The sequence below is a fragment of the Spermophilus citellus genome, assembly GCF_964194105.1.
Source record: "Spermophilus citellus genome assembly, chromosome: 1".
NCBI lineage: Eukaryota > Metazoa > Chordata > Mammalia > Rodentia > Sciuridae > Spermophilus > Spermophilus citellus.
The window spans coordinates 153,361,014-153,383,116 of NC_138182.1; the positions used below are offsets into that span (position 1 = coordinate 153,361,014).

Consider the following 22,103-nt stretch of genomic DNA (forward strand, 5'->3'; position numbering starts at 1 on the left):
TTTGTTTATTGATCATATATTCTCTTCTGAGAAGTGTCTGTTCAGGTCCTTGGCCCATGTATTGATTGGGTTATTATTATTATTTTTTTTTTTGGTGCTTAGCTTCTTGAGTTCTTTATATATCCTAGAAATTAGTGCTCTATTTGATGTGTGAGGGGTAAAGATTTGCTCCCAAGAAGTAGGCTGTCTATTCACGTCAGAGACACAGCGACATCAAAGTTTATAGGAGCACAATTTACAATAGCTAAACTATGGAAACAACCTAGATGTCCTTCATTAGATGAATGGACAACAAAAAAAATATGGCATATATACACAATGGAATATTACTCAGCAATAAAACAGAATAAAATCATGGCATTTGCAGTTAAATGAATGGAGTTGCAGAAGATAATGCTAAGTGAAGTTAGCCAATCCCAATAAACCAAATGTCAAATGTTTTCTCTGATATAAGGAGGCTGATTTATAGTGGGGCAGGGAGAAGGAACAAGGGAGGAATAGGCGACATCTAGATAGAGTAGAAGGGTGGGGAGGAAAGGGAGGGGGCACGGGGTTAGAAACGATGGTGGAATGAGATGGACATCATTATTCAAAGTATATGTATGAAGACACAAATGGGTATGAATATACTTTGTATAAAACCAGAGATATGAACAATTTTGCTCTACATGTGTAATATAAATTGTAATGCATTCTGTTGTTACATGTAAATTTTAAAAATGAGGTTACTTAAACAGCGAATTGAATGTACAATGTGTAAATAACCAGTAGTATCTGCCACAAAAATGCAAGTTTTGTTTTTTAGATATGATACATGTGAAAGGCACTTAAATGTATGTAAATTTCATTGAGAGAAGAAAATTAATTTGCTTTAAAGTAAGTGTACAGTGTGGAAGAGAAGAAACATTTGATTTAAAAATAAGTAATCACTGAAAAGTTAAAGATCTTTGGCAAAAGTTAAGAGGAAGAAACACCTTGTGTGGTTGAATGGGGTTTGTGTGTGTGTGTGTACACCTTGCTAAAAAACAGATTTTAGGTAGCTGAAAATTAAAGTTCAATAGAAAGTGTTGCATATAGGAGAGTAGTCTCATAGCAGTAGGAATAAATTAAATATGTTATATGTTCATGTTATAAATTCAATCTGCTTAATTTATAACATGGTCTTACTAGAAAATAATTTGTTATCAAAATTTCAAACTTCAATAATAAATAATAAATAACAAATACATAAAATACAGAGGAGGTAAGATTTTACCTTGGATATCATATGTTCAAGAGACAAGCCCTTTCTAAAAGGGATCAAAGTAATCAGGATCATAACTAATTATGTCCCTAACATAAAACAAAACACCTGCTATCAAGATGCACAACTCTGCCTGACACTTAAACTTGAGTAAAAAAATTCCCATTTCGTTAATAAATGATAGAAACAATAATATTAATTATTGGGTGCTCACTTACTGCTAACATTTAGTTTAAGCACTGAGCATGAAGTAGCCTAATTAATCTTCATAACAAGATAGACACTATTGTTTCCATAATTTACACAGATAAGTGAACTGTTCCACAGACCAAGCTGTCACTATGCGAATCTGAAGAATACCCACCTCACCGTAATCATAAACCCAGGAGTTCCAGGTCCCTCTCTATGTGATGATAGTCCAGCTACACAGAGCAATACAGCTAATCCTCAATCAGAATTCAAGATCTTCAATGCTGAAGTCTCTGATGATCTGGCATAATCCATTTTAGAGTCTGTAAAAATGTGAATATTCCATATTTGACAGGAGTGGTTCACAAACTAGAGGCCAGGAGACCCTTGAGGATGTAAGATGTGAGGACCTAGCTTTTTGAGTTCTTTATATATCCTAGAGATTAGTGCTGTATTTGATGTGTGAGGGGTAAAGATTTGCTCCCAAGAAGTAGGCTGTCTATTCATGTCAGAGACACAGCAACATCAAAAAGTTTATAGGAGCACAATTCACAATAGCTAAACTATGGAACCAACCTAGATGCCCTTCATTATATGAATGGATAAGAAAAATGTGGCATATATATACAATGGAATATTACTTAGCAATAAAAGAGAATAAAATTATGGCATTTGCAGGTAAATGGATGGAGTTGGAGAAGATAATGCTAAATGAAGTTAGCCAATCCACAAAAAACCAAATGCTGAATGTTTTCTCTGATATAAGGAGGCTGATTCATAGTGGGGTAGGGAGGGGGAACAAGGGAGAAGTAGAGGACATCTAGATAGTGTAGAGGCTTGAGAAACTTGATATTTTAATTTGGCTTCCCCAATTGTATAGGATCAATAACTCAAGTGAGTACAATTTTGATTAATCAAATAAAGAATATTTTTAAAAGTTGAATTAATTCAGGTCCATATTGACTGTGAATTTTCTCCATAAATATCAATAGCAGAATCTATTATAATAGTTCTCATGTAAAAAAAGTTCAGGATCAGCTGGGTGTGGTGGCGCACTCCTGTAATCCCAGAGGCTCAGGAGACTGAGACAGGAGGATCGCAAGTTCAAAGCCAGCCTCAGCAAGGCGAGGTGCTAAGCAACCCAGTGAGACTCTGTCTCTAAATAAAATACAAAATAGGAATGGGGATGTGGCTCAGTGGTTGAGTGCTCCTGAGTTCAATTTCTGGTGCCAAACAAACAAAAAATGTTCAGGATCTATGAATATTAATATCTAAATTTCAAACAAGCTTACAGTTTTGGGAGTCCCTATATAGTCAGGATACTAAAAATAACAATTCATTTTCCAAAATTTAAAACATAAAAATCTTTAAAAATTAAGTCCACACAAAGTAACCATTTATTCACTAGTTTAAGAAATTATAGTTTACTGACACTCTTTCTCCCCAGATCAGAAGTACCTGCTGCTCTGAATTTGTTGAGAATACTGTCTGGTTTATGGCTTTAAATTTTTACCACATATGTCTGTACCCCCAAGTAGCATGTGGAATGTTACATACTCTTAAATATTTCATAGGTGATATCAGAGCAGTTGTATTTTGGGAATTTTCCAGTGAACATTTCTTTAAGTATAGCTCTAGTTTATTAATTTTGAGTATTGTATAGTACTCCATTTTGTAAATTTACCATATTTTGTTTTGTGCATATTTTGTTGTTGCACTTTTAAATGGTTTAAAAAATTCTTGCTGTAGCAAAAATCATGCTATAATTTTCTTCTATAACACTTTTTATAGTGAAACTCTTTCATGGGTGAAAACCAGAAGACAGAAAGAGAGTCAGGGACAAATACAGTTATATATACAGGCATTCCTACCTGTGTTGTAAAACATGCATCTCTTGAGTGTTACCAGCTATTGCCCAAGTGTTCTTCAAAACTAAGCTATCAAGTTATCTCCATTGGCAGTACATAATTGATCTAATTGCTTCATTTTGAAGCAGGGTTGCAGTTTCCAATGATATAGATATAATTATCTCTGATTATTTGTAAAGTTGAGAGCCTTTTTAAAAAACTTCTAATTTCTTAAGCTTCTATTTCTGTGAGTTATCTAAACTGTTCATACTCTCTCTTCTATTGGGTCATGCTTCTTTTATTACATGACCCCAAATCTTTAAGAGCTTATGTACTGCATGCAGTCTCCATGGAATGTGTATTTTGACTAAGAAAATGTACCAATTTTATAACATAAAGCAAAAAATATAAATTTTATGGTTCATATTTTATGAATGAATATGATCTAAGAAATCCTTCCTTACCTTTGTGCATGCTTTGCATTATTTCTCTTATTTATCTATCTGTTTGGATGAAAAAATTAGATAATCACTGCTTAAATATATTTCTAATGTATAATTTAAAGTGGTAAATATCTTCTAGGCATTATGTGCATTTATAAATATTGATATGTTTTGTTTTAAGTATCACAACATTTACAAAAATCTCTTGTAAATTTATTTTACTTATGAGTTATTTGGACATTTGTTGCTTAACTTTCAAATATCTTAATATTTTCTTGACTTGTAATGTGGATTTCTAATATAAATTCATGATAGTCAGAGAATGTATTTTGTTACCATTTCAATCTTTTGAAATGTGTTGAGTCATGTTTTCTGACATAGGATAGAGTGAAACTCAGTGAATGTTTCACAGTCAATTGAAAAGAATGTGTGCTATATAGTCATTGGATGTAGTGTTTCATAAATATCAATTAGCGTAAGTTGACTGACAGTGTTGATCAAATCTTCAATAACTTTACTGTTTCATAAATTCATTTTTAAACATATCAAAGTCCTCAACTGCAGTTATGGATTTGTTTATTTCTCCCAATATTTCTGAAAATTTTGGCTTTCTGGATTTCTAAGCGGTGATCAATGCATACATGTTGAAATTATTATTTTTTAAAGAACTATCACTTTTGTAATTATGAAAAAGATCCTTACAACTAATAATAATCCTTGTTAAGAAGTCAGCTTTGTCTATTATTAGTATTGACAAGCTTTATCATTAGTACAGCACCCCAACTCTTACCCATGTTTTCACCTTCTACTGTTTTAGTTGCCTGTAAGAAATCATGGCTTGAAAATAGAGAAGTTCAGAAATAAATAATTCATCAATTTAAAATTGTGTGCTGTTTTGAGTAGCACAATACACTTTTCTACCATCCCATTCTGTTCCACATGAAATATCCCTTTTACCCATCCATGCTATATTCACTACCTGCTTGTTAGTCACTTAAGAGATATCTCAGTTATCAGACTGATGGTCATGGGTTGTAATGCTTGAGTTTTAGTAACTCTCATTTTACTTAATAATGGCCCCAAAGCACAAGAGTAGCAACACTGGCAGTTTTATTCCAGCATAGTGTTATAATTGTTCTATTTTATTTTTAGTTATCATTATTAATCTCTTATTGATATTTATGAAACACTACATCCAACAACTATACAGCACACATTCTTTTCAATTGCCTGTGAAACATTCACTGAAATTTTGGTACTGTCTGATTTCATACATCTTAGAACAGTTCTCCCATGGATAAGGTGGCACTACTATGGTATTACATAGTGTTTTAATCAGCCTTTTTGCTGCTGTGTCTAAAAAACCCAATCAAAACAATTATAGAGGAGGAAAAGTTTATTTGGGCACTCATGGTTTCAGAGGTCATGGTCCATAGGCAGTGGGCTCTATTTCTCAGGGCTTGAGGTTAGACTGAACATCATGGTAGAAGAGTGTGGTGGAGGGAAGCAGTTCAGATGATGATCAGGTACCAGAAAGAGAGACATCTCCACTTGCCAGATACAAATATGTACCCTGAAGACATACCCTCAATACCCCTACCTTCTCCAGCCACTCCCTACCTGCCTTCGGTTGCCACTCATTTAATCCCAACAAGTGATTATTTCAGTGATTGGGCTAAGGATTTCATAACCCAATCATTTCTCCTCTTAATCTTTTTTCATTGTCTCATACATGAGCTTTTGGGAGACACCTCACATCTCAACTATAACATATAGCATATTTTCTTAAATATTTTGAGATAACTGTATCTTCATTGAGTTATGCTTCTCCTTCTGCTCTGAAAAGCTCTTTTAACTAGATTTTTTTCATTTAAATTCAAAGTAATTTATGTGGTAACCTTTAAATTTACCATCTTGGCTTTGTGTGTTGTTTGTCTGTTTGTCCATTTGATTTTGTTTTTATTTTTGTGGTTACTGGGCATGGAATCCAGGTATTGTGCATGCTAAGCAAGTGTTCTACCACTGAGCTACACCCTTGTTGTTACATGTTTATCTCTGTTTGCTTCTCATCTATATCTTTTTAATGGTATATCTTTTATGTTTGTTTTGTTTTTTAGTTGTTAATCTTGGGATTTCAACACAACTCTTGACATATTAGTTTTCCTTGAATTAATTTCGCACAACTAATATATCTCAGAACTTAACAATAAAACATTTCCATTTATCCTTTGGCATTTCATTTTACATCAACCCCACAAGGTACTGTTATTCTATCTGCCTTTAACAACCACTTGTTTTTGAAGAAAACTCAACATTAAACATGTCTTGTACATGTACCTGCAGATTTACTATTTCAGAATCTCTTCATTCTGTGAGAGATGCATTTTGAGCTTGGTTTTTTCCCCTTCTATGTGAAAAACAACCTATAATGTTTCTTACAGTGCAGGTGTGTTGGTGAAGAAAGTCCTTAAATTTCGTTTATCCAAACTTGCCTTAGCATTTCCTTTCTTTTTAAAGATTATTTGCGCTGGATGTAGAATTCAAAGGAGTAAGCTTTGAAGAGAACCTTTTCATTTTCTTATTGCTTGCATTATTTCTGAAGAAAGTTTAAGGAAATTTTTCTTATTCCATTTTATGATATTATTCTTTCATTTGAAAGAAATGATTTTATTTATTTATTGTTTTCAGGAATTTCAATATGATGACCTAAATGTGGTTTAATTTTGTTTAGTTTTTGAACTTGGGTCTGTCTATGGGTTATTTTTCTTATTTGTAGATATTCTCAGATTTTTTATGTGTATAATCATATGTCTGTTAATAATGAGTGTTTAATTTATTTCTTTACAATTTTTGTACCTTTATTATATTACTAATATAATTTTAATGGAATCAGTGATGATGGGGATTCATACTCTGCTTTTGAATATAAAACAAAGTCCTATACAGCCTTCCCCCTAAATCTTATTGCTATAAGTTTTAGGTAGAAATCTATCAGTTCTAGAAACTGCCTTAATCTTTTTAAAGTGTTTTTTTACTTTAGTTTTTTTTAAAGAGAGAGAGAGAGAATATTTTTTAATATTTATTTTTTATTTTTTTGTGGGCACAACATCTTTGTTTGTATGTGGTGCTGAGGATCGAACCCAGGCCGCACGCACGACAGGCGAGCGCGCTACCACTTGAGCCACATCCCCAGCCCCTAAAGTGTTTTTTACTTTAAATATGTGTCAATTATCATTAGAATTCGTAACAACTATTGAGATAAACATTCTATATTTATCAATGTGAGCCATATTGATGTTTTTAAAAATTAAGATATTCTTATAATTCTGAAATAAATCCTACTTGGCCATAAAAAGTTTAATATATTGACAACTTGGCTTACTCATTTTTTTTTGAGAATTTTGCATATATACTTTTTTTAAATTAAAAAACTAAAATTTCATTTTATGAACTTTGTGTTTTCTTAATATACTTTGTGCTTAAACATGACTTTGCTTGAAAACTCAATCGATTGAATTTATTTTTACCAGATGCATAATTCTGAATTCATTTGAAATGACAAACATAAAACTGTCTAGCAGCTTTTATCCCATACTCACAAAGACATATTTTCTATTCTAATTGTGGATTTTTTCTTTTTTTATTTATATATAACAGCAGAATGCATTACAACTCATTACATATATAGAGCTCAATGGTTGTATACATAATATACTCACACCAATTTGTGTCCTCATCCATGTACATTGGATAATAATGATCATCCCATTCAACCATCATTAATTACCCCATGCCCTCTCCCTTTTCCTCCCACCCCTCTGCCCTATCTAGAATTAATCTATTCTTCCCATGCTTCCCCCTGTCCCACTCTGAATCAGCTTCCTTATATCAAAGAAAACATTTGGCATTTGTTTTTTGGGGATTGGCTAACTTCACTTAGCATTATCTTCTATAACTCCATACCAACAACAATAAGTGTTGATGAAGATGTGGGGAAAAAGGTACACTTAGAGACTGATGGTGGGACTGCAAATTGGTGCAGCCAATATGGAAAGCAGTATGGAGATTTCTTAGAAAATTGGGAATGGAACCACCATTTGGCCCAGCAATCCCTCTCCTTGGTCTATACCCAAAAGATTTAAAAACAGCATACTATAGGGACACAACCACATCAATGTTTATAGCAGCCCAATTCACAATAGCTAAATTATGGAACCAACCTAGATGTCCTTCAATAGATGAATGGATAAAAAATCTGACATATATACACAATGGAATATTACTCAGCAATAAAAGAGGATAAAATCATGGCATATATACTTCTAAGTAGAATTTTTCTGTAACCTTTATTTTCAGGAAGTAACATTTTTTTTTGTTTTGATATCAAGGCTGCATTTACCAAATGAAATAATTCTTCAATGGAGCTGGGTCATGGCTCAGTGGTAGAGCGCTCACCTTGCACATGCAAGGCCCTGGATTTGATCCTCAGCACCACATATAAATAAATAAAGTTAACTTATTGTGTCCAACTACTGTTTATCTCCTGCTGGACATACTTGTGTCTTCATATACATTGTTTTGTCATTCCAAATAAATGTTATGCTTCTGAGGGAAGGGATACTATTTTATTGCTTTGAATATTCTTTCCTGCTGTGCTTTCTACATGGTTGTACATAATATACAAAATAAGTTTGTTCTACACAATGGTGGCAAATATTTATTTTTCCTTTCATTTTGCATCCAATATTCTATAATTGTTATTGATTGAGCAAAGCTAACATTATTTTGTTTTTCTATAAATGCACTTAATAAAACAGTTTTGCTTCTAAAATCATTGGAAGTAGCAGGGAACATTTTTTCAAAGGAAAGAAATTATAAGGCAACCCAGGAAAACAGGACATATTTATTCCAGAAACTGATGTTGTAAAATGCCTATAGCAGGGACTGGGGCTATAGCTCAGTGGTAGAGTGCTTGCCTAGCACATGTGAGGACTTGGGTTTGATCCTCAGCACCACATAAAGATAAATAAATAAAATAAAGGTATTGTGTCCATCTACAACTACAAATTTTCTTTTTCTTTAAAAAAGAAATGTCTATGGCAAGTACTACCAAATTCATTATTCTTCCTTGCCTCTAAGACAAAAAGAAAATGTATTGAATTGCTTCATTCCTATAAATTTATACAAGGAAGTCTATCAGTCCATACTTACAGTTTTTAAATATGAATTTTATGTAAAGGCATTGCACAAAATACTAAGTATTATTAGCAGGTATGAAGAAACTGTAGGAATGTTTTTCCTATATTATTGAGGTTGGCAGAAAAATGGCCACTCAAAGATTTCCCTGTTCTAATACCCAGAGCCATAAATCAGGTATGTTACATGACAAAGTAGAAGTAAGATAACAGATGGAATTAAAGTTTGAATCACCTGACCCTTAAAATTGGGAAAATGTTCTGCATTATCCAGGTTGAATGTAATCACAAGGTTTTTTAAATGTCAGAGAAGAACACAGAGAGCCAATGTCAGTAACAGGATGTGAGAAAGACTACCTTGAATATTTTTGGGGTTTTTTTACATGTATAAATTTTTCATTCTAATTTGTTATATACGACAGCAGAATATATTACAATTCATATTACACATATGAAGCACAATTTTTCATATCTCTGGTTGTATATAAAGTATATTCACACCACTCGTCTCTTCATACATGTACTTAGGGTAATGATATCCATCTCATTCCACTGTCTTTTCTACCCCCATGCCTCCTCCCTTCCTCTCCCATCTCTTTGCCCTATCTAGAGTTCCTCTAATCCTCCCATGCTCCCCCTCCCAACCCCACAATGAATCAGCCTCCTTATGTCAGAGAAAACATTCCACATTTGGTTTTGGGGGGTTGGCTTACTTCACTTCACTGGAGTTGCAGCATTATATTCTGCAACTCCATTCATTTATATGCAAATGCCATGATTTCATTCTCTTTTAATCCTGAGTAATATTCCATTGTGTATATATACCACATTTTACTTATCCACTCATCTACTGAAGGGCATCTAGGTTGGTTCCACAGTTTAGCTATTGTGAATTGTGCTGCAGTAAATAGAAGGAACCCAGAGTCTAGGAATACCATCACATGAGACCCATTTTGCATTCTCTAGTACTATAAGATCACAAATGTCTTTCTTTTTTAAGTGACTATTTTTTTGGTCATTTGTGAAAAAAGCAATAGGAAACTAGTGTAGCTATCATACTAGTTTCCCAAAACTTGTAGGAGTGGCACTGTCCCAGAGATAATATTCATCCAATATTCTATTCACATCTCCCACTTACATTTTTTTGGTCTCATTTAAATTTTGCTGTTACTAATTCTGTTCAGTGAAATGTGAACAGAAATGAAATGGATCACTTCTGAGATTCTCTTTGGGGCTACTGTGTCTATAATGGTTCAGACAGTACATCTGCAGGCTGGTAGATCCTCAGTTAACCTGGGCTCCTGAGTGAATGTATATTATATAGCAAACATCCCCCAAATGCTTGTTAAACATGTATGGAGCTAGAAATAAAGTATTTACTATGTTAACATGCCACAATTTGAAGAGTGGCATTTTTAATGCAATATGTCTTGACATAGTTTATACTAAAAATACATTTACCAAATTATAGCTCTGGGTAGATATTTCTATAAGGCAAAAATTTTTTTCTTATTCGTAGAGTTCTGGTTTGACACTAGAGCTTTAAAATTTTATACCTCATAATTAATATTCCCCTTCAACCCTTGTATTTCATCTGCCCTCTGGCACACAGATTTGCAATTCTAAATTGTGGTTAGTGATTGCAGTGAAGAATGTATATCTCATTTAAAAGTCATCTTTTTAAAAAATACAAGATAGTAAAAAACCAGAGTAAAATGTAACTATACATTAAAAATCTTGTTTTGTTTTGCCTAGAGTTAGCCCCAGTTCCTCCTGCAAGTGCCAGGGCAGAGAATACATCAATGCCCAGGAAGGGGCCAATATTTTTCTCAAAGTGTTTTGAGGCTCCCATGTGCACAAACACTTCTTTGACACTTCACATTTGCCTGCCAAGTAACAAAAGTTATGATCTTATTTTAGCCTAAAGGTTTTTAAAGCAAGTTGTTGCTTGTTGGGTCAAGTCAATTTGTAGAACTCTAGTGTGGATCTGTTATATGAATGAACCAGAGATAACCCCTGGGTTGGTTTATTAATTCCTGGTAGTCTGCAACTCCTGAGCTTAACTCTTTATGCTTACTAGTGCCAAATTCAAATTTTTACACTTCTGGTGTTTCCAAGATAGCCCAGATAAACAGATTCTTATCCATTTATAGCCTATGTGCTTTCCATATTATGGGAAATTGCTCAACAGGCATTAACCACAGATCAGATAAGCCCTACACACTGCTGCCTCCTTTTGCAGCTATCTGATCCTGATTCTTGGCTGGAGTGCTCGGAACATCAAGTAGTCATGAAAGTCTCCTCCATGTTCCTCTTTTCCCCTCTGAGTTCTCTTGCCCTCCTTCCTTTCTGGATACTGCTTACCCAAGAGCTGTAGCCTCTACATGGTATGCTGTGAGAGACTTTCCTCACATGCAATCCTGTTCAAGTGTTTCCCAAATAAAGCTCATTTCATATATTTCTCCTTGAGCAGTTCTGAAATCCCTCAATGTAACTGTAAAGAATCTTTTGGAATTCTGATATTTTCTGTTATTATTGGGCTACTGATTGTTTTGAGAGTACCTCCAAGTAACTAAGAGAATTTGCTAGTTCAGTGTTATTGCTTGTTATCATCCATTTGGAGTGTGATGATAATAATGCCACCCCATCAAAGGAAAAAAAAAACAGTTTTACTTGAACAGAATTACATGTTAAAGAGTATTATGTTCATAAATTTATTTGAAAATAGATTCCAGCGTTTTGTAAAAAATTCTGGCTTTAAACAATTTCATTAGCAAAAATGTAACTACTGTGTTCACTTAGGCTGCACATATGCTAAAACTGAAACCATAAAGAGAAGATTAGCGTGGCCCCTGTGCAGGGATGACACTCAAATTCATGAAGCATTCTATATTTTTAGGTTGACTTGGTGATTTATTGCAATCTGGCCATAACATGATCATTTTTGTTTCACACACACATATATTTATATTTATATATATATACTTATATATACATAAATCTACTATCATACAGGACCTTTTCTCACATTATAATTCAATGATTAAGACAATAGATTTTGTCTCTGAAAAAAAATAAGATTTGAATTTCAGTTTTGTCACTTAATTGTGTGCCTTTGGGCAAGTTATATAACATTTTAAAAATATCTTTATTTTATTTATGTATTTTTATGTGGTACTGAGGATTGAGTCCAGTGCCTCACACATGCTAGGCAAGTGCTCTACCACAGAGCCATGATTCCAGCCTCTAGTTACAAACATTTTAAAGCCACCCTCCTCATTGTCAAAATAGGCATAATTGTACAGAATAATCTATCTAGGTTACTAAGTAACCAAGACAGTATGTAACTCAGTAATTTTTTATCAAATAACAAGTTAATCCAGAATGTAGTGGCTTAATACAGTGAATACTTATCATACCAGTTTCTGTGGGCCTGGAATCTGGATGAAGTTTACCTGGGTTCTGTGGCTTAGCATCTCAAGGGGCTGAAATCAGTGTTGGCTGCAGTCATCTCCATGTTTCTGCTTCTGATTCTGAGCTCACTACTATAGTTATGGTGGTATTCAGTTCCTAAAGGGCTGTTGGAGCAAGGGCCTCAGCCCCTCCTGGAAATTGACCAGAGACCACTTACAGTTCCTGGCTATGCAGACTTCTTTATAGGTCAGCTCCTCTGCAAGTTACTTCATTAGAGGCAGAAAGAGAGAGTGCAAGATGAGTCACTGTTGTTGACAGCCTACTCTCAGAACAAACATTCCATTACTTTTGTTAAGCTAAATTACAACTTCATTCACATGCCACCAGCATTTTAGCCAATATTTTTTCTTCCATTTCAGGATCTCATCTCGGACATGACAGTGTCTTCTGTTGTCATAGCTCTTTATCCTCTTTGATCTAGGATTGTTCCTCAGGTTTTTATTTTATCTCGTAACCTACAAACTTTTATGACTAGTAGTCACTTTGTAAATTACTCTTCAATTTGGATTTGCTTTACATTTTTTTCATGAATAGATTGAGATTTTGCATTATAAGAATGCAGGAGTGATTAGCCCTTTCCATTGCATCCCATAGGGTACTTGTTGTCAATATATATTACTAATATTATTTAACTTTGATAATGTAACCAAGGTCATATCTACCAAATTTCACTTTAGTATGTTTGCTATTTTTTTTGTCATCTCACAACTTTTTCCATATTTGATTTGTAAGAAGCAAGTTAATAGTTCTAGCCAGCACTTACAAAAGAAGGGAATGACCAAGAGTTGTGAGAACCACAAGGTTGGGGTCATTGGAAGTCCTTGCAGAAGCTGCCTATCACACCAAGTAAGATTGGGAAGGTTAACATACTAATTGTACCCATAAAGAATTTCGCATGTTACTGTCAATATAAATGACAGGTATCATGATGGTTATTATAATGTTTACAATTTTGTGGATTACTTTCAGATCAATTCATTACATTCAATAAGTGTTTGTCATGCTAGGTGTCGGAAAGTAACCCAAAGTCCTTATTTTCTATCAGGTGGAGTCTGGACAGTTAAGGGTTTTGAGCATTAGAGCAGTCCAGAGGTCCACAGTGACAAATGGCAAGTGAGTAGACAAGGCAGACCTAGGGCAGGGGATTATGAAGGTGGCTAGTGTTGCAGTGACTTTCCTGAGTTCAATTTCCTTTTTCTCAAAGTTGACTATGATGGAGCAACCTGTACCATTCAGGGAACAAAATGTAAATTAAAAAAAAAAAAGTTTGTCCACTACCTTGAACAAGTTCACTAGAGTTCTTACTTGATTTGTGTTTTGTTTTGCTTTTAAATAATACCTTTCTAGCTCCCTCAACCTCACACTATTTCCAACTCCCAGTAAATTAAGAAAAGATTCATATGAAAGAATATATGAAAATCCCTTAGTCACCTCTCTCTCTTTACTTATGATTGGTCTCTTTTTTGGTTCTGAGTGCATTGATCTTGTGGGTACATTTGACTTTAAAATTCCTGGAGGTAGGCTTCTGGAACAAATGGTATCTTAATGTTCTTTGTGGTTCTACAAATCTAAATTTTAACAACTTTTATCATTGTACTAGTTCCTTTTGCTGAGAGAAAAGTAATGACTAAATTAAATTACAGAACTATCAAGAGCTGAAGTTTGGCTGTTTTTCTAATCAATGATGATAACATTTTGTCATGATTATGCTATTGTGATTACATATCTTCCATATCTTCCTAGCACATTGAAGGTTCTATTAGACATCGAAATCAGATGTTGAGTAGCAAAGAAATACATTTTAGGTATAATATCCTCATTATTAATTTACAATGAATTCTTTTAGTTAAAAACACCTCTTGATATGTATAAATTCACTATGATTTTTTTGCAATAATATAATATTTGTATCATAAGTATACTTTAGGAAGCTCAATGGTGTTTTGAGTAAATTGCAGTAATATATCAATAGAAAGTTTAAATTGACATTGTGTATTATTTTTTACATTGTAGGGAATTTTTTGTATCTACAAGTTTAGCTTTCTTAAGAGATTATTGCATTAACTGTTGTGTTGACACAAGTACTTTCAAAAATTCTAATCTGTCATGTTTATGCTATATATCTCAATAATTTATGATTAGTATAAAAGGAAAGTATAGCTACATTTCATTTCAATATAAATATGTTTATGTGTAATTGTAGTTCAAAACAGCATTAAAATACATAATTTAGCCTTAAATTTTTCTTATTTTTCATTATATATTCTGTGAAACATTTAAATGGGAAAAATAAAGAATACTAAATTATTTAGATGGATTTATTGCTTTGAATTAGTTAAATAAATCCTCTGTATTAGTAAAATGTTAACTCTGGGATTTTTAAGGCTTCATTAATATCAGTATCATGTTTGTATTGAGGTACTGTCAAGATCCTCAAGGTTAGTATTCTATGAGCCTTTTAGTATTATAATGCTAAAAAATTTTTACATTTGGTCTGCAACTGGAAGGGAATTAATAGAGTACACCGAAGGGGAAATTATAGTACTCAAAATAGGCATATCAGTACATTTTTTATCCAGTAGACCAATCAACCTGAAAGGCCAAAATGTAATCATAAAGTGCTCTCAATCATGGAATCAGAGAAAAGGGAGTTAGGGGACTAATCTCAATGGCTTCTCTCATTATGCCACTTTACCTTAGTTAATTCAATTACTGATAGGGAAGATATATTGCACAATGCAGAGGATAGCAGAGATATCTGCTTATATGTACAGTGTTATAGCTTACCATAAAATTTAGACACTGTTTTCGCCCCCATTATCTCTCCCTTAAAATATAGCAAATGAGATCCACTTCAAAATTATAGCAATTTGTCAAGTACATTTACAATTCTCATTAGAGACATATTTATCATAAATTAATCAACATATTAACTTAAAATGTGACAATTTTCCACTGAATTATCAGATGTGAAAACTGTCAAGTGTTTGAAAATCTTTGTTGTAAACCTGAGTCCCTTTACTTCTATCATTGCAGCATCAAGAATGTAAGGTAATAGGAAAGTGGTGTTGGTAATACTTTCAGTAAGAGCAAGAGGTGCTTAGTATGAAGCAATAGAACTTTTGCCAGTCTTTCAACAAAATCCTACACTCTAACACTGTAAAAGTGATTTCTTGGTAGTGTGAATTTAAGTGTATGATGATTATAATACTCTGATTTTGATTGGATAGTTTGGATTTGTTAATTAAAAGCTGCAGAATAGTCTTAAGCTATATTTTCAGGTCCACATTTCCTCAAATAAAACTATGAGTGAATTATTTATATTCTATAGCTAAAATAGTGATCTCTCATTATACTTATAGATGCCAAATTTAAGTCCATTTCTGTCAAAAGGAAGGCTAAGCAGGCAGAGTGGTGAGTGCCAAAGTTCCAGATATTTGGGAGGAGAGTCAAGATTATCACAAATTCATGGCCAGCCTGGGCCAGATCCTGTCTCAAAATAAAAATAAAAACAGGTTAGAGATATAGCTCAGGGTAGAATGCCCTGGGTTCAATCCCAGTACAATGAAAAAAAGAAAACAGAAAAAAAAAGATGGAGTGGGGAGATTAAGAGGGTTACATACCATATTTCATTTGGACACCTCCAAAATTGAAGTATTCAATGCAGCATAAGTTTCCCAAACCTCACAAATATAGGTGAAATATGTGTTCTGATATCTCAGAATGTGATAATTCTGACTGTGGTTATTTAAAAACAGAAAATAAAAATGTCCAGGCTGAGAGAACTGAGAACAAATCCTTAACAAGTGGCAGAACACTTATTGCTGTGAGAATTACTGATCCTTGCTGGTATATGATTTCTTCAATGTGTAAAATGTAGGTAATAATAGTTATGATCATGCAAGGATTAATAATGTGGCATATAGTAGACATTTTAAAATGTTAGTTTTTATTGCTACTCCTTCCCCATATTCTAGACTAGACTTTTTTTTTTTTTTTTAACTGTTAGGGAACAGGGAACAGAATGTCTTTTCAAAGTAAGTGTATATTTTATAACTCAATCCCTCAACTCAGAAACTACAATATAAGTAATTGATACAAATATTTTACAAATCATTTATCATATTATGTACCACCCACTATGTATTATTATTTACTGGCTCTCTCCTTTGAAATGTTAAGTACATAAGGGTCTGAATACTTCTCAGGTTTTTTTTAAATACTTTATTTAATTTATTTATTTTTATGTGGTGCTGAGGATCAAACCCAGGGCCTCAGATGTGCTAGGCGAGTGCTCTACTGCTGAACCACAACCCCAGCCCTATTTCTCAGTTTTTGTTTGCTGGTATACCCTAAGAGTGTCTACAACCTAGGATTTTTTTTTTTTTTTAATGATGAAAGAATGAACAAATTGCAATTCCTATCACAGATAGTGTTAAGGTCTTTAAAGTCTGCTTATAATTTCATGGGTAAAAATTATATACATGATTATTTGATACATGATAATTATTTACATGATTATCAGCATTGTTGATCTTAGACATGCAACATACTGTCCAGAGAAGGTTAAATATAAGTTTTCAGTTTCATGATTTCTACTCTTTTCTTTTGGAGGAAATAAAAACTAAGAAGTGGTTATGTTGCCAATAAAGTGGTTGTTATGGGAAGCTAGTATGCTTTCTGAGGAAGATGACAGGTAAAAGTTTTATCACGATGTTCATGGAATCCAAAATTATACGTGTGGCTGTTTGATTCTTGGAGTCCAGGATTCTTGCTTTGGTAAGTAGCAAAGGAAGAAAACCGCAAGATATTTTCTTGAAAGATCTTCTGATGCAACTCTGTTTACAGCTTTCATATCAGCACCCAGGGGGAGTTTTTGGCCACAGACTCCCAGAAACCTTATTTGTTCCCTGTCCCTGGGCACCAAGAAAGAACCCCAAGGGCCTGGGACTTAGGGTAGGGCGGCTCGCACTTCTCACCTGGAGCAGGCGGGATCGCGTGCCTACGCTGCGGTTTCCTATAAGCCCTATCCTGACACCAGAGGTGACAGGTATGGCGCAGCCTAGCGCCACCCACTTATCATGCAGTCTGGTGACTGCATTCCAAGCTCCAGGCAGCGGTGAGCTTCTGGGGGAGGGTCCGGATGACTGTGGCTGCGAGACAGCCAGAGGTGGGAGGGCCGGGAGGTGGGACGCTTTTCCGCACGGGGGCGCTGTCACCTGTCCAGGGGAGGAGCCAGAAAGGAACCTAGCGTTTTGCTGCTCCGAGGCACTGGAGTCCGGAGAACAGTTCACGACAATGAAGGGAACCAAAGGCATTGAGAACCCGGCTTTCATTCCTTCCAGCCCAGACACCCCGCATCGCTTGTCTGCGTCGCCCTCCCAGGTGGAAGTCTCTGCTTTATCCTCCGACACCCAGAGGGAGGGTTCTCAGCCACAGGAGTCTCCGGAGTCCCACAGGTCATGGGAACCTCCTCTGCCTTCATCAACTGCCCCGGCTTCGAAGAGCGCCCCGGACCACAGTCGGAGTTTGAGGAGGGGCCTTGCGGATGGAGCAACTTGCATCCCCAGTGTCTCCAGCGCTGCAACACGCCACAAGGGTTTCTGATTCACTACTGCCTGTTGGCCCTCAATCAAGGTAAAGTCAAGAGTTCTCTCAAGGGGGCGTCAGTCCGGTGGAGAGCTAGCTAGACGCGGCGAGGTTTCAGGGAGAAGAGGGCAGGTGCAGGGATCCCCGCGCCGCTGACGCGCTGTGCGAGGCGAGGTGGGCTTGGAATTTGTTGGAGCCATCACCGACGACAGCCTACCAGGTTCAACCTTCTACATTTTAGCTTCTACTTTATTGCAACATTTAAAAACTTGCTATACAAGATTTTACTATTTTGTGCTTTTCCTTGGTTAAGCTGATTGGATCCCTCCAGGGAAGATTAGAAGGACCTCTGGGAATGATATAACCCCGGGGGTAATCCATTCTACTTTAAAAAGCCTATTTTTTCAGAGTTCTTTATTAAAGGGATTATTTTCCATTATTTCTCCATCTGGATTAATAAATTTGTAAATGAAAATAGGTCCCTTCGAAAAGGAAATAAATTTAAAATCTGTAGTATAGATTAGATACAAGCATTCACATTTTGTGAGTATATTTAGATAGGGGCTGTGGACACAATTGCATTCCAGTGAGTACATTAGCAAAGGCTTCAGGCCTTGTGGAAGGGTGAAGCTTTCCTAGCCATTCAGACACAGGAATTATCCAGGATCTGTTTTGTTCCAGGAATTTCATTTTGGTTTTCTTGGGAGTTACAGATTAAGTCCAGATTTAGGTCCTCAGGAATATGCAATCTCAGCGAGTTTAGAAGAGAAGAGAGAGAGAGATGGTGGAAGGTGAATGACTTCCTTGAAAGAAAGCATAGAGAAGGTGAGAGGAGTAGGTGTAGCTCATAATGCAAGGAATGATCTAAGTGGGACTTTATCCTAAGGTGACTCCTGGGGAGCAGTGTATGGGTGTGTAAAGTGGAGTAGACTGAAGGACACATTGAAGCTTAGTTTCTTGTCCTCCCCTCAGGTCTCCTTCCATTATTGACTCAACTTACTTGTCAAGAGTTAGTGATTGTGAAATGTCTTTGTGTCAAAGGAATGTAAAATTCAAAAACTCGAAACTTACCTTGTTTTTTTACTTAAAATTTATTGTGAAATTTCTAAATTATTCTAGAATATGTCATTTATACTTAATATATAATCTTGTTTTAAATTATTATAAAATATAATTGGTGCACTTAGAAAAATGTTTGTTTTAGCCTGAAAATTCATGTACCGAGAAATCACCAATTTAAGAAGCATAATCTGGGATGAATGTGATCCAATAAATTAATTCATGTTTCAGTTTAAGTTTCAATGATGGAAAACATCATTGCCATAATCCTTGGGAAGACCATTTCTGTCAAATATTAATAGATGTTTAATTGGGAGGGAAAACAAAATTTGAAGAAATTATTTAACTCTGCATTTCTCAAAGACAAACAGGATTTTTCTTAGCACTTAACTTCCTAATGTGCTTCCTATCTCCATGCATTTACGATAGAAAGAAATGTGTGTGGTATTTCATGGAAGTGTTTTTAAAAGCAGTGTTCTTGGAATTTGCATAGCATAGATTTCACTTAGGAATTCATAGGATTAAAGTGTAGTCCTTCCAGAGGAAATTCCAATTTATTTTCAAAGAGAAGTTGTTCCCTAAAGATTTCTAATGACAGATATTTAATCAGTATGAGAGGTGTGGGAAGTTGATTTTTAGGTGGGGGGATTTTCAAATTATCAGATATTTTCTTATAAAATGTCCTTTCCTAGGTACTTCAGATATTTTATCTTGAAATCTCAGAAATTGTTAAAGTCTTATTAAACTGGCATAAGAGTAAAAACCATATTAACACATTTGAAAGCTGCAATTTCAATTTTCTTAAAATAATTTTTAATTAAAGTCTTGATACAGAAACATTTAAAGAGATGCTAAAGATTTTGCCATGTGTAAACTCATTGTATTAATTAATAATGAAAACAGTTCTTGATACTTAACTAAAATACATAACTAGTTAAAATTTTCAATTTATGCTAATGTTTAAACTCTTGTAAATTTCATCTATACCTGGGCAGGACACTTAAATCAGTCAAAGTTGGGTTTTCCAATCTTTGTTTATCTTGTAGTCCTTCATTATATTTATAATAAGCAGAGGAAATTCTTTTTTTTTTTTTCTACAGTGCATATGATTTAGAATGCTAGTGGTTGAAATAAAACTCAACTCATTTTTTTTTTTGCTATAACCTTTTAAATGATATCTTCAATATCCATATAAGTTTTAGAAAAAAATAAAAAAAGGTTTGAGAGCTTAATTTCCTCTTCTTAAAACTCAAGGTGAGCTGTTGTGATAGATAAGTATGTTAGGGCTCAGGAAGCAATTGAGCATTACTTTAAGGCCTTTAGGGTCACTTGTACACTCTGTACTCTTAGGTCTTTTTAAGTACAGAACACTTGACAACTGGCAAACCGACTTCATGGGACTCTATAAGTCTGACTTTTATTTATCACTTAAAGGAAAATGAATTAAGGCCAATTAACTGCAGTTTAGTATGTGGCAAGCATCAGTTTTGTTGGGCACCTGAAAATTCACAAGTAAACAATTTAAAAGGCAAACTGATTTTCGAGGAAGTATGTTCAGGTTGCCTATCTTTGAAACTTTGAGAACTTTAAAATTGACACTTTAAAAACAACAAAAAAGCCAAACTTTTTAGTAGATTGTGTTAATAATCATATCCTATGTAGTAAACTTAGAGTAATCCACTTAAATTTCCTTTTCTCTTTTTTAGGTGTTGTTGTAAATGGCCTAGTAAATATCAGCATATCCACTATTGAGAAGTGCTATGAGATGAAGAGTTCCCTGACTGGCCTGATATCATCAAGCTACGATATTGCCTTCTGTTTATTGTCATTATTTGTATCATTCTTTGGTGAAAGAGGACAAGGCTTGTATTTGCATCCTTTATGATAGGACTGGGGGCACTTGTATTTTCCTTGCCACAGTTTTTTAGTGGTGGATATCAACTGGGGTCCATTTATGAAGGTAAGTTTCTGTTGTGTTTTTGTTTGTTTTGATTTCAGAAAGTAGTACAACACCAGATCATTGACTCTTGTAATTCACTTCTACGGAGGGGAAAAGGTTAAGTCTTTTCCAGAGCTTACTGCATACTTCATCATGTGAATTGTATAAGGTAGAAAATTACAGAGACAGATTGTACATTACTTGTCATTTCAGTAGTTCTCTGAGTTTTTAATCCTTTGATTCTCATTACCTATATACATGCAATCCTCCTCAAAACAAGTGTTCTGTTTGTCTGCAGGTGTTGTGATCTCACTGGGGTTCTGTAATCTCTAGTTTTTCCTTCTCTGCTATTATTTGCAGTGCTTACAGCTCTGTGCCTGGAACATGTTGATTCCTGATTTGAGACAAAGAGAGGTAACATTAACAGGAGCAGGACTCTTCCTAAGAACTGAAACTAGCTCTTTGTGCTCCAGTTTAGAGACATAACTTCCGGGCAACCTACAGGGTTGCTTCAGTTAGGTGATATACCTTCTTCACAGGCACAGAAAGGAAATTTAATTATTTCAATTTTTTTCCCAAAGAATCATTTTTTTTAAATGGAAAAACAATTATGGTAGAACTGGAGGAATGTGCTAATGAAAGTTCAAGTTAGCATTTTTATGTCCTTTCTGGGACATTTAATAGCAAACATTAAAATTATGAGGAATAAAATCAGATGGTTACAAATTTAGAGACCTTCAGGGATTAGGTAAGTGAGGACAAGTCTTAGAATACAAGGAGAATTGGAAACTGCTGAACTATAGGTGTTATTTTTGAAAGTTAAAATATTTATATTTGCTTGTTAGAATTAAAAAATTAAAAATGTTAATTGCTCCCAAGACACATTTCCCAATTATGATAACAAATAGCAACGTGTTCTTAATAACAAAGTATAAAATATGCTATGATTTAAAAAGTGCACTTAATAGGTAAGCAGACTTCATTTTAAAGTAAAAATAGAATATACAAGCAGATGAATAGGGAGTGTTTTAAAATGAATAAGAAAGATAAGGAGAATGTGTTATCAGTGGAAAAAGTACTTATATAGATTCTAGTCATTATCTAAGATGGGACCAAATTTCAGTA

At 34.5% G+C, this 22,103-nt stretch overlaps 1 protein-coding gene across 1 annotated transcript in view; it reads left to right on the top strand.

Annotated features, from left to right (window-relative positions):
* Positions 1-17,689: 17,689 nt before the first annotated feature.
* Positions 17,690-22,103, top strand: part of LOC308652000 (solute carrier organic anion transporter family member 4C1-like) — a gene marked incomplete at both ends in the record, with an annotated part of 46,736 nt that continues 42,322 nt past the window's right edge. Inside the window, 4 exon segments of the mRNA XM_081299660.1 lie at positions 17,690-17,879; positions 17,882-18,028; positions 20,746-20,895; positions 20,898-20,999. Of these exon segments, the coding sequence (XP_081155786.1) occupies positions 17,690-17,879; positions 17,882-18,028; positions 20,746-20,895; positions 20,898-20,999 (589 nt within the window).